The 14,195-nt window shown below is 51.8% G+C and overlaps 1 protein-coding gene across 1 annotated transcript; it reads right to left on the bottom strand.

The window, feature by feature from the left end:
* Positions 1-9,681: 9,681 nt before the first annotated feature.
* On the bottom strand, positions 9,682-13,809 carry LOC109500078 (olfactory receptor 2H1). Its single transcript, XM_023254636.2, is given in 6 exon segments — positions 9,682-9,877; positions 9,879-10,057; positions 10,059-10,177; positions 10,180-10,339; positions 10,515-10,690; positions 13,674-13,809. Coding segments are annotated over 6 exon segments (966 nt in total).
* Between the last annotated feature and the right edge of the window lie 386 nt (positions 13,810-14,195).

Genomic DNA, 14,195 nt, shown 5'->3' on the forward strand with positions numbered 1-14,195 from the left:
CCCCCTGCCCCCCTCCCCCACTCATGTCTCCCCTCCTCCCCCATGCTCATGTCCCCCCTCCCCTGCCCTCCTGCTCATTTCCCCTCCTCTGCCCCCCTCCTTCCCCCTCCTCCTCCCCTCAACTCTCCCCCCCCACCCATTCATGTCCCCCCTTCCCTTCCCCCTCTGCTCATGTCACCCCTTCCCCTTGTCCCCCTGCTTATGTTCACCCTCCCCAGGCCTTACAGTCTTTCTTTCCAGAACTGCTCCCTCTGGTCGTGCGTTTTTCTGGGGGGATTTAAGGGAGAAGAAGTGAGGGCAGGTTGGGAGGCTGTGTCCTGTCGGTGATGGTTGAGAATCCCAACCAAAGGAAGGCTCCCCGGGTGGACAGACAGAACTCCGGGCAGGAGGTGACATCCCCTTCACACTGTGGTGTCTCTTGGGGAGGGATCTCCCCCAATCTCAATAAACCAGTGCACAGTGTGACTCATCAGCTCATCCCTTACTGAGAACACACTGGGCTTCAGTCCCAGGAGGGGAACTCGGGGGGCTCCATGCTGGTGAAAAGGCCCCACAGCAGAGGGGTGGGAGGAAGGTTTTGTTGGTCCACTGAGGGCCTCTCAAAGCAGAACAGGATTGGGCCGCGACCAGTCAGTGATACTTTAGCGCGTAACTGGGGGGGCTCTGGAGTCGCGGCAGAGCATCCGTTACCACCACTTGCGGAAAGGTGCCTGGAGCCCCTTGCCTTGTCCTGCTCACCATCATCGCTCGGCCCTTTGTCCAGTGGTGCCAGGACCGTGGCCTGGAGTGGTCCTTGGCCCGCGGAGGATGCTGGTGAGTGCCAGGCGCTGTCGCTGCTGTTCAAGGACGTGTGTGACAGTGCTGGGTGCTCACTGGAGCCTGGGGCACACGCCTGAAAAGACGCAAGGACCCTCCCTCCTAGGGATCAAGCACCACAGAAGAATGGCGGGTGCTGGTGACCTTGGGCCTAGCGGCCCCTGAGCACCCCCTGCCTTCAGTCTCTGAGAACCCTGAGCAGCTGGCAAGGAAACTGCGTCAGAGAACAGAAAGTACTGAGTGGTCCATTAGGGCAAGGAAACCTGGGGACTCCTGACTCCTCGAGTTCTCTGAGAGGAGGGAATGATTCCTCGAGTTCTCTGAGAGGAGTGGATAATTTCGCTCTGAGGTCTCTGAGATCTCTGAGAGCAGTGGATGATTTCTGGAGTTCTCTGAGAGGAGCGGGTGATTCCCTGAGTTCTCTGAGAGGAGCGGGTGATTTCTCGAGTTTTCTGAGAGGAGGGAATGATTCCCCGAGTTGTCTGAGTGAAGTGATTCTTTGCAGCTCAGCTTTTGTGTTTCCCTTTGGTACTGTTTGTTTAAAGCAATGCTCACATTTTTGTGGAAGATTGGAGGCCTGGTGGTCCTCTCACTTCATCGTCCTGTTCGGAAGGCCTTTCTGAAGTCCCAGGAGAGCTCCTGTGGGTTAAGTCCCAGAGCAATGGTTGAACACCAGTCCACTGTGATTATTCACTGCAGGCCATTTGCACGCACTGCAAGTTCCCCTGCTCCCACAGCGGCTCCTTCTCAGGGAAAGGCAAGAAGCCTGTGCAGTAGGCAAGCCTGTGGTGTGGAAAATGTGCTGTTCCAGCCCCAGGGTAGACCCTAAAAGACCATTATTGCTGCCTCAGATGTCTTTTGCACAGCTCTGCAGAGGTCGAGGGTGAGCTAAACGCTGTGGGAATCAGGAAACCAGCTGAGCAGATGCCCTGCTGGAAGGAAGTTGGAAGAGCCAGGTGCTTCCAGCCCTGCCTCTGTGGGGATGGATTCTCCCACAGGCGTGTGACCTTGGAGCTGAGCTTGGAGCGCCCTGGGCTTTGGACTGCCCACCTGGCTGCACTGTGCTTCCCGCCTGGGCACCCACTATCAGAGAATTTTGGGAGAGCTCTATGCCATGTTGATGGTGTTTCTACAAACAAGTTCTGACTGGGAACACGTGGGCAGGAGCTCCTCTGGGCGCAGCGAGCAACACAGGCTTCCTGGGTGCACGTTCTCTAATGAGTGAGGGTGTAGGTGGAGGCAGAAAGGAGGTAGGCATGTCTGTAGGTGACAGCTCTGAGGCTCAGGACAGACCGTAAGGAAGGCGTTGTGTTTTCGAGACCCTCATCTGGCGAGGACACTGCGGCTCGGGCAGAGTGTGGCCCTGGTCTGGGGTCTGGGGTCACTCTGTTAATGAGTAGAGCCAGCAGCCAGACTCTTCGTACTGGTGTTCGTTGCTGCACAACCTGTTGCCCTAAAACAGCAGCTTAAAATACGAGTAATTGTTGATCTCCGGGCATCTGTGGGTCAGGAGCTCACGCAGGGGAGAGTGGGGAGATACTGGAGACAGCTGAAGGCTGGGGGCTGAGGTCGTCAGAAGGGCCCAAAGATGGGTGATGTCCATCAGTGGAGACCTCAGCTGGGTGGTCCGGTGGAGCCCTAGGCGTGGCCTCTCCATGTGGCCTGGGATTGCTCATGACATGGTGGCTGGGCTCCAAAGGTGTGCATCCTGGGAAACGCGGGAGCAGACAGCCGGCCAGGTTGAAGCTGTCTTTTCTGGCACAGCCTTGAAAGTCACATGGTGTCACTTCTGCCGCGTCCCATTGGTCCAGGCCATCCCAAGGCCTTGCACGTTCAAGTGCCAGAAACACAGGCCCCACGTCCTGGAATGAATGTCACAATGTAAAAACGCTCATGGACAGGATAAATGTGCTGTTGAAGCTGCCTTTGGAAAGAGTGACCCATCACCTGCTGTGTGTGGTCCGCGTCCTCCAGAGACGGTTCATGGTACCTCCTCATACTGCTTGTCTGCACCCCAAGCTGATGGATCGTGCAGCCTCTTGTTAGACCTTGACTTCTGGATGCTTCAGGGCCAGCCGGAGTCCCTCACTGGCTCTTTCTGTCAATGCTGGTTGCCGCCATGGTCCTTGTGACCTCGGGCCCCTCTGGACTGGTGCCTTTTGGTTTGTTCACTCAGGCTTTTGGAGCAGGGAATTCTTTGCACTTCATGGTCCATTAACATAAGGGAAAATCAGAGAAAGGGTCCCCCCCCAACTCATCCCCAAACAGCTGTGATGTTCAAAACCCGTCACCAATATGGCAGCCTGCTGTATGGCCTGTGGAGTAAGATAGCAGACACTAGAGACTCTCCTGGAAGATAAATTCGGGCTCCGGTGGCGGCAGCTGCTGCTGTGAACGTGCTGAGGCTTTGAGGGTGGGCTGGTGGAATGTTCCCTCCCAGTGTGTGGACAGCGGTGGGGACAGGGGGAAGAAAAATCCTCTTTTTCCTCTACCCATCTCCAGGTCTCCAGCTAGTGGGAGACAGGCTTACAGAGAATGACAAACGTTTTGCAACAGTGACTGCGTCATGCTCATAGTGACCTAGGAGCTCGCTAGTGCCCATTCTAGGCTGCACTAAGGGCAAGGGGCTTGGGCTTCTGAGCCCGTTAGGGGAGGAAGTCAGGGAAGGCATGAAAGCAGACTGCACAGACAGGCTTGTTTTGCAGATTTAAGTCAATGACCTCATTGATCAAAGTTGTGGAGTCCCCTTGGAATCCAGGGAGGGAGGCATCCTCACAGATGCAAAGGGACCTGTGCCTACCTTTGCTTAACACTTTTCCTGCACCGCTGGTCCTCAACGGCCTTGGCTCGAAATAATCCATATGCCAAAGAGGCCTATTTTGGCTGTGGGTTCTGGTGCCCTTCAGGACTGAGGGATTGATTCTGCATGGGAGAAACGGGAAGCCTGGCTCTGCGATGCAGTGGGAGCTGGACCCCATGCATGGTTTTGGGGTGATGGTGGGATTGGGAGCTGATGGCCAACAAAGAATTCTTGAAGGTGTCTTTGGTGCAAAAAGGTGATTATAAAATAATAAAAGCACGAGGACAGGACCCATGCGCAGGAAGAGCTGCACTGGGGTTGTGAAGAGTGACGAGTTACATGCTACAGAGCTGGGGGAGGTAAAGTAAAGACGAATTTTCTTAAAGAGATTTCCATATGCTAAAGAAGACTCCTTACTGGAGGCCTGGCTGTCTTCAGGCTAAGGTTGTTTTCCGCCTAGCAAAGCATCAACATAAGACAGTGGGAGTTCCTGGAGATTAGGCTACTGATAAGATTGCCCTTTTCCCCTGATATCACTAAAATGTTTATAAACTGATGGAGATGATATCAGTTTAACTATTTGTTTTCTGTTCTTTTCTTCCTCCTTGGGCAGCAGGAGAACCTGAGGAATAGCACACACATCCCACCTGAAGGGGGGGCGGTGCAAGCTGAGGAATGTTGCACGTATTCCATCGGTGGGGGGTGCATGTATCCCATCGGTGTGCGGGGGGGGGGGGGGGAGGGTGCTAGCTTGTGCCTGGCCCTCAGCTTGCCCCACCCCTGCCATCGTTAGTGTCTTAACTACCCAGTGGGTGCCTCAGAAGGGAACCAGTGGCCAGACTTGAATTTGCAACTAAAACCCAGAGGTTCTTGAATGACACCTGTAAATACTTCTGGCTCAAGCATTGTACCAGGTGGATGGCTAAGTGCCTGTCCCTGTGGGACCTAAGTCTTACAGCCTTCAAGCATTTGTAAGGGTCCCACTTCCCAGTTTTTCCCAATTCAGTAGCTTCCATGCATTCCTAAAATAATGTCCACCTTCCTCCTTAATCATTCAGGTCCCTGATGTAACTCCTCCACATCTTCCCACCATCATGCACAACATGCGTTAGCTCTTTGCACACAGTAAATCAGTGAATATCTCCTATTAATTTTGCTCCCTCTGCCGTGGTTCAAACCTCTCAGAAGAATCCTCTGCTTCCCCAGGCACCCAAGCACTCATACACTTTGTTCTTTTATTCTGGGTTCCTTGGATCTCTTGTTTGCCTTTGAAAATTAGTAACGGAAATCTCACCACAATGGAGTCCAGAGGCCGGCAAGGGGCGCTTCAGGCCCAGCGCTGCTGGTCAAATGCAGACCTGATAGGAAGAGGGGGGCTTGACCTTGCAGGTGGAAACCATTCAGCTACTCCAGCAGGAGCCCTCCTCCCCCAACAGCTCAGGCGCAGAAGCCACCACACTCCCAAGTTCCCAGTTTACTCCAGTGCACTGTTAGCTCATAACAGCTTTCTCAATGTGATGTGGGGAACAAAGACAAAAGAAAATAATTTTCTTTGCAACTTGCAGCCCATTGACAAGTCCTTGAGACACGCACAGTGACCTTCTTCTGGGAGCTCAGCTACCTTGATGTCAAAACTTTAATGTAACACTATCTCAATCCCCAGGATCCTTTAACAATCCCTTTGGGAACTTCCTTGATCTCAACTGCCCCAAGGTATATGCCGGCAATCATCCTCCAAGCTTATAGCCCCTGATACACATCTGGAGGGTCTCATAACTGAGATTTTACTACTCTGTAGTCAATGACCTTTTCCTAACAGGAGCTATCCCTTCAAAGTCCTGGGAACCTTGCTCCCAAGTCCCTTACAGACTTACTTATCCCCACTAAGACCATATAATCAGTCCCTCCTTACAACCCTAGTGCAGCTCTTCCTGCCCATGGGTCCTGTTCCTGTGCTTTAATAAAACCATGTTTTTACACTGAAGATGCCTCAAGAATCCTGGGGGCGCCTGGGTGACTCGGTTAAGCATCTGACTTCAGCTCAGGTCATGATCTCATGGTGCATGGGTCCAAGCCCCGTGTCAGTCTCTGTGCTGACAGCTCCTTCAGGTTCTGTCTCCCTCTCTCTCTGCCCTTCCCCCACTCATGCTCTGTTTCTCTCTCAAAAATAAACGTTAAAAAAAGTAAAAAAGAAAAAAGCCAACTACATTAAGTTCTAGGGAAGTTGTGCTTTAAAAAGAAAAGAAGTCTTTCTTGACCATTCGCTCTGAACCAACATTTTCTCATCCACCTCATCCCTTTTGTCCTTAAAATGTGTGCTCTCTCCTCTGTCCCCTGGACTTGCCTACCTGTTTGTCCCAGATTTTAATTCTCTTTTTTCCTTGTGCTGGTAAAATGACTGGCAGTTTTTACTAAGGCCAAGAGCCTCGAAGTCACTTGTGTGGTGCTTAATCAGGCTAGAAATACGCCTCTGAGCATCTGTATCTTCTCCGGACACTGAGGATTGTGGTTGACTAATCTTAGTAGAGATTTTCTCCTGAAGTTTCTAGTAGATAACTTTACACATAGAATTAATTCAGAATGAGATGCTAGTTTTAAGCCTGTGTTAAAGCATTTATTCAACAAATCAGGTTTCATTAAAAGTTTCTTAGACTGCTTCATTTAATTCTCTGTCATATTTCCACACCAGGGCCTCCGTGTGAACAGAGCTGATAAAGGGGCAGAAAGACTGGAGGTTTCCAGATGCCAGTGAGAGGAAGAGGGCAGACGTGGTCATGGGAAAAAGAAATTACCTAAGCGATTTGAAAAGTGGAATTAAGGTCAACATTACTTGTGGGGATGAGATTAGGATATTAATATAAGATGGGGGGATCTACATTAAGATCAGGACATAGTCTAACATGAGGCGGAGGAGACAATAAAATTACTCTGGAAGGATGGCTGGAAAGAGGAGGATGGAGAGAGTTAACACAGCTGTTCTGTGCATGTTCAGCCAAAGCCACTTTGTGTTGGGACTAGAATAAACATAGGATTTTTCTTTTTCTTATCAGCATGTACCAAAGAGAACTTGGAATTGCCATTGCCATGGAAAAGCTAAGAGACCACATCTGTGGGATTAGGACCTTCCAGAAAGCTTTACACATTTTTTGGTAGATATTTATTTATTTAATCCTTTGCTCATTTATAGAATTAATTGGGTGCCAATTTTCTGCAACATTTCAGTCCTTGCCTTCTGAGAGCCTGAAATCCAGGGGTGGAGGTGTGTGTGAGCCAGGAACACAAACCATGAGCTGTAACAAAACTTCCAGCAGCTTTGAGGCATGTGATAAACTCTCACTCCCAGGAGGAAACCTCCTTCACGTGGAAAATCAGATTTCTAGATTGGGATGATTTCCTCAAAGTTTGCTGAAAGGCTGAGACTTCCTACCTGGGCTAAAGAGGCACTGTTTGTACCAAAACACAGGGTTAAGAACACAGACTTGACTCCACCCATCTGGGTACCAATCACTGACCTTCTTCAGCTGCTACTTAAACTGTGCCTTACTTTTTTTTTTTTTAAGGCTTATTTTTATTTATTTTGAGAGGGAGAGAGAGAGAGTGAGCAGAGAGAGGGAGAGAGTGAGCAGGGGAGGGGCAGAGAGAGAGGGAGAGAATGAGCAGGGAGGGGCAGAGAGTAAGCAGGGAGGGGCAGAGAGAGGGAGAGTGAGCAGGGGAGAGGCAGAGAGGGGGAGAGAGAGAAAGAGAGAGCAGGGGAGGGGCACAGAGAGAGGGAGAGAGAGAATTCCAATCAGATTCTGCATCATCAGCGAAGAGCCTGATGGTGGACTCTAATGAACCCTGAGGGATCTAATGAACCCTGAGATCATGACCTGAGTGGAAATCAAGAGTTGGATGCTCAAATGACTGAGCCATCCAGGCGCCCCAAAATATCTTTCTTAGTTTGTGCATCTGAAAAAGCTAGTATCTGCTTCGTGGTGTTGTGACAGGGATTGATGCGTTAATATGTGTAAATTACTTTAAATGGTACCTGAAATGTGTACGGGTATGTGTATTGTACACACCTTTCCTCAGGTAGGTAGGTCCCTCCCCCAACATCAGGCGCAGTGCCGAGTGCAGCCGGCAGAGGGCGCCAGAGCCCGCGTTGTACAAACGGTCCCGTGCCTCCGCGCGGCCAGGGCTCTGGGGGTTCTGCAGGTTGGCCTGCGGATCCGGGCAGGGCCCTTGGGCACTGGGAGTGGCGGGGGTGGGGGTGTGGGTGTGGGGTGGGGAATGCAGGTACCCAGGTGACCCGTGGCCCCGGGCGGGGGTGGGGAGGAGAAGGGGGGCGGGGGGAGAAATGCTGGTGCCCAGGTAACCCATGGGCATTGGGGGCGGGATGCAGGTGCCCAGGTGACCCCTGGATGCTTGGGAAGAAACGCTGGTGCCCAGGCGACCTGTGGACTCCGGGAGGGAGCGGGGAGAAATGCTGGTGCCCAGGTAACACATGGGCATTGGGAGCGGGGTGCAGGTGCCCAGGTGACCACCCCCGCTTGGCATATGGGCTTCATCTGGCCCCAGGCCTAAGGAGGCTGTGACATTTGAGTGCCTTTGAGAGGTTGCCGGGCCTGGGTCTTAGGTGTCAGCTGCGTGTTCCTGGGCTGGTTTCAGAGCTTGAGGCTCCCCTGTTCTGCTGTCATCTGAGAGGGTGAAATGGATGGAAAATATCAAACACACATAAAGAAGTGGAAACAACTTGAGGGAGAAGCAAAATGATGTGGCAGGGATCAGACGTGGGGGTGAAGCAGTGATGTGACCGGTGATCCAGGCACATGGTGTGGAGATGGGGACAGTTCGGGACGGAAGAAAGGAAAGAGGACGGATACATGATGGTTCCTATAGTCTCACCTCGCATGGATGTGTGTGCCTTCTGAGCAGGTTTTCCATCTCTACCTTACACACATGGTGCACAGACGGACACGACAGACATGCACACAGACAGACACATGCACACAGATGGACACACACACAGACGGACACATGGACGGACACACACACAGAGATGGAGATGCACACACACAGACGGACACACAGACACACAGATGGACATGCACACACAGATACATTTATGGACACAGACACGCACACACAGATGGACACACACACAGATGGAGATGCACAGACACACACAGACACACAGATGGACATGCACACACAGACACATAGATGGACAGACACAAGACAGACACATAGATGGACATGCACACGCACACGATTACAAGCACACACAGATGGACACGCACACAGATGGAGACGCACACACAGACGGAGATGCACAGACACACACAGACACACAGATTGACATGCACACACAGATACATTTATGGACAGACACAGACACACACACACAGATGGACACGCACACAGATGTAGACGCACATACAGACGGAGACGCACACACACAGACACACAGATGGACAGACACAGACAGACACAAAGATGGACACGCACACGCACACGATTACAAGCACACACAGATGGACACACATACACACACGGAGATGCACACACAGACACACAGATGGACATGCACACACATGTAGATGGACAGACACAGACGGACACGCACACACAGACAGACACACGCACACAGACGGAGACGCACACACAGACACCCGCACACAGACACACAGATGGACAGACACATAGATGGACATGCACACACATACATGCACACACAGATGGACACACACAGACGGAGATGCACACATAGACATAGACGCACACACAGATGGACACGTACACACAGACACGCACACAGAGAGATGGACACACACAGATGCACACGCACACAGATGGACATGCACACAAAGACAGACACACGCACACAGACACATGCACACGGACTGACACGCACACACAGACGGACACACGCAGGGCACACACACAGGCACGCGTGTGTGCACGCACACACACACACACTGCCCAGCCCTGTGGCGCCCTGGGTGAGGAGGGTGTGGTGTGGGGCACAAGGCATCCCCACAGAAGCAGGTTGATTCCCTGGGGACTGGAAAGCACCCAGGCAGCTCTCAGCACTCCCTTGGGTCCCTGTGCCTCCCAAGCAGCATCCCAAGTGTCCCCTTTACCCCTCTGTTCCTCAGGGTGTGAACAAGAGGGTTGTTAAGTGCTGGAGTGCCTGCCGCATAGCAGAGACTGGACAACTTGCCCCTTTGCTGAACGTCGGGATTTGGGGGCTGCAGATAGACAGTAATGACTGAGTCGTAAGAGGGTGACCACCGCGAGGTGGGAGGGGTGCATCCGGAACGCCTTCTTCCACCCTGTGGCAGACTTGACCTGAGCACTGCTCGGGCAGGGGCCGTGAGGGACCACGACAGCCACCTGCATCTCACCGTAAGTGGCGTTTCCGCGGGACAGTGCAATCAGAGCCGGGACCTCACACAAAAATATCACCCACCTGCCGGTGGGGACACAAGAGCAGACGGAGAGGGGGTGGTGTCAGGACCGCTGACTCCACCAGGCCAGTGGCCCAGGTGGTGGCTGCCAGCTGCTGGCTCAGGCAGGGGTAGCATGGTGCAGGGGCCAGCGGACGGCCACGTAGCGGTCAAAGGCCATCAGTGTGAGGACGACGCACTCTGTGGTCCCCAGGAATGGGCAGCCCAGGAGGCTGGTGGTATTCGCCCCAGGTGGGCCGCATCTGGGCGGTGCAGCTTGCGCTGAAGCATAGATCTAAGGGGAGGTTCAGGGCGTGCAGCCTGGGGGCCTGCACTGACAGCAGGATGATCCGGGTGCTGCCCCCCTGGGTCTGCACAGGGGGTTCCTTTGGGCCCTGGGTGTGCAGAGAAGTCCCCCGGGGAGCTCTTGCTGGCACTGCCGGTTCCTGTCCCGACTGGACGGAACTCACCTGGTCTGGCAGGTGCACCAGGTCGGTGGGGCGTCCTGGAGGAGGGGCGCGCGGAGGTGGGGGAGGGGGCATCCTGGAGGAGAGTGCACGGTGGTGAGGCATCTCGGAGGAGGGGCACAGGGAGGGGGCGTCCCGAAGGAGGGGTGGAACTTCGAATGGGGCCTGGGGCTGGCGGGCTGCGGGTGAAGGAGGCTAGTGGAAATTTCCAGCACTGCGTGCCCTTGCCGCCCCTGTGCTCTGAGTGCTGCTGGGGGAGCTGTGTCCTCCCTGCGCATTTGCCAGAAGAACCAGCAAAGTCATGTGTGTTTTGAGTGGATTTTCGGGTTATAAGCTATGTCTGTGGAGTGGATCATTTCTCTATTTGTCAGAGGAATTTTGTGGGGCTGCTTATAATCCGTGCGTCCTCCTTGCAGGGGTTGGGGGGGGAGAGGGGGCTCTTCAGGGACAGAGGTTGTATCTAGGAGAGAGGTCTTCCCTTTGCGGCTAACGACCCGGTTCACAGACAGGTCTGTCACTGCCCTGAGACGCTCACAGGCAGGACGCAAGCCACAAGCACATTTAAATCGTCATTAATATCACAGAAACATTATCAAAGACTCCAAGCTTTTTAAAAATTATAGTTTATTGTCAAATTGGCTAACATACAGTGTGTAAAGTGTGCTCTTGGTTTTTGGCATAGATTACCGTGGTTCATGGCTTCCATACAATACCCAGTGCTCATCCCAACAGGTGCCCTCCTCCCTGCCCATCACCCACTTTGCCCTCTCTTCCCTCTCCCCCACCCCCATGAACCCTCAGTTTGTTCTCTGTATCCAAGAGTCTCTTATGGTTTGTCTCCCTCCCTCTCTGTTTGTAACTATTTTGCCCCCTCCCCCATGGTCTTCTGTTAAGTTTCTCAAGATCCACATATGAGTGAAAACATATGATATCTTTCTCTCACTGACTTGTTTCACTCAGCATAATACACTCCAGGTCCATCCACGTTGCTGCAAATGGCAGGATTTCATTCTTTCTCGTTGCCAAGTAGTATTCCATTGTATTTATAAACCACAATTTCTTTATCCATTTATCAGTTGATGGACATTTAGGTTTCCATAATTTGGCTATGGTTGAAAGTGCTGCTATAAACATTGGGGTACAAGTGCCCCTATGCATCAGCACTCCTGTATCCCTTGGGTAAATTCCTAGCAGTGCTATTGCTGGGTTATAGGGTAGATCTATTGTTAATTTTTTGAGGAACCTCCACACTGTTTTCCAGAGCAGCTGCACCAGTTTGCATTCCCACCAGCAGTGCAAGAGGGTTCTTCTTTCTCCGCATCCTCACCAACATCTGTTGTTGCCTGAGTTGTTAATTTTAGCCATTCTGACAGGTGTGAGGTGGTATCTCATTGTGGTCTTGATTTGTATTTCCCTGATGAGGAGTGATGTTGAGCATTTTCTTCATGTATTGGTTGGCCATCTGGATGTCTTCTTTAGAGAAATGTCTATTCATGTCTTTTGCCCACTTCTTCACTGAATTATTTGTTTCTTGGGTGTTAAGTTTGATAAGTTCTTTATAGATTTTGGATACCAACCCTTTATCTGATACGTCATTTGCAAATATCTTCTCCCATTCTGTTGGTTGCTTTTTATTTTGTTGATTGTTTCCTTCACTGTGCAGAAGCTTTTTATCTTGATGAGACCCCAAGCTCTAAAGGTCAGTAATACCAGGGCACTTGGGATTCTCTGTCTCCCTCTCTCTCTGCCTCTCACTCCCACTCCTCCCCTTACAAAAATAAATGAATAAACATTTTGAAAAATATAAAGGTCAGTAATTCCAACATACTGAGTGAATGAGGGAATAGGGTTTGTAATAAGGTGAAAGACCACTTTGGGTGGATATATCAGGGAAAGCTTCCTAGAGGAGGTGACTGTTTCTTCTATAGAAAAGAGGAGTATTGGGGCATAGAAGGCTGACTCAGAGATGGGGCAGGAGGCTGTAGCTAGGGGCAGTTGAGAGACAAGTACTCAGGGGTTCCTGGCCTTAGGTGACCTCCACACTCAGGGAAGCGGAGGGCAGGGCAGCCTCCACATCTCCTCACACTGGTTCCCAGCCTGCTGTACATCTTCTGGATGTTTCTGTTTCTGTATCATACTTGGTTTTCTTCTTTTTCTGTCATCATTCTTATACGACATATTTTAATTTTTTTCCATATTTTTATATATTCAAGAAAGTGTGAGTAAGCACATGTCTACAGTTCAATGAGTAAGAAAGTCAACCAGCAACTAGGTTACAGAGCTGAGCAAATGTTCCAAGTGTGCCCACGCCCCAGATGGAAACACCACGCTGAATCTCTAATGAACCATTCCTTTGTTTTCTTCTGTGGAGATATATTTATACATTTGCCCATTTAAAGCGTGCAACTTCATGGTTTATAATATGTTCACCAGGTGTGCAACCAATGTCCTCAACTCCAGAGCATCTCCTGGCAGAGAAGAACTTGACAATGGGCAGTCACACCCTTTACTTCTTTGTGACTCACAAGTCCTGTACCCTGAATGGTAGCCCTGCCTCTGTTGTCCCCCACCAGCCATTGTCTTAATCAACTCATTTTCATTTCTGAACTCCTCATCCTCATCCTCATCCTCTTGGCCTCTCCATGCTCCCCTTTCTTCTTCCTGAATCTCTTTAGGTGGCCTCTCCCTTAGGGACCTTGTCTTTCCTCCCCCAATCTTTGTCTTCTCCACTATCTCTCATCTACCATTTTGTTCCTGGCTCTTCTCCCCTCACATTCATCCAATGGTTTTTGCATTTCCTCATTTCTTTGGCCCCACGAGTGTGAGCACTGTGCTGGGAGCCAGGGCCTGGGCTGGGGAGCCCACTGAGAGGAGTGAGTAAGAGCCCAGAGATTCCTACTTGCTACCATATCTGCTGTGTGCTCAGTCCTTCCTTTGTGTCTCAAGTGGCCCACCCACCCAGTTCTCACAGAAACCCTGCAAAGAAGATCCTCTTATTCCACTTCTACCAAGAAGTAAATTGTTTCAGAGGTTAAGAAACTTGGCTGAGGTCACTAGGCCACAGGTGCCAGCGCAGTGGGATCTGGACTCTGCTATTGAGGGCGTGTCCAAACTACCCTCTCCCAGTAGAGCACACTTCCCACTTACCCACTTCCCACTTACCCTCAGGAACTCCCCTCTGCTGCGGTGACGACAAACTCTTAACCGGTGTCTCCACGTGGACGCCAAGGGTACTGGACCTTCCGGCACGGTGGTCTCTGGTCTTCGCAGGGTTGCTACAGCTTTCCACCAGGCTCATGTCGCGTGCCAGCGCTGGACTGTGCAGTGCAGGGAATTTGGTAAGAAGGGTGGGCCAGCCACAGCAGGAATGTCTACACCACAGAAATTGGCCAGCCCTTCAAACGGAGGCTCTGTCTCCCCCAACCTAGCTGGTGGCCAGACCTTCACCAGCTTGCCTGTAATCACCCTCCTACCCTACGTGCCCCTCTCTTTAACAGGAGGAAACCGAAGCAGGGGAAGTTTACATCGTTTGCCTCAGACAATGCAGTTGGTGAGCACAAGAGCTGGCATCTGAACCCAAGTGGGCTGGCTGCAGGGGCCACGTGTCACACCCCTAGAGGGAGGTGAGGCCACACAGGTCAGAGCCCCTTCTTGCCACCAGCCTTTGCTCTGAGGCTTGGGGAA

This window comes from Felis catus, chromosome B2, assembly GCF_018350175.1.
Source record: "Felis catus isolate Fca126 chromosome B2, F.catus_Fca126_mat1.0, whole genome shotgun sequence".
Lineage (NCBI taxonomy): Eukaryota > Metazoa > Chordata > Mammalia > Carnivora > Felidae > Felis > Felis catus.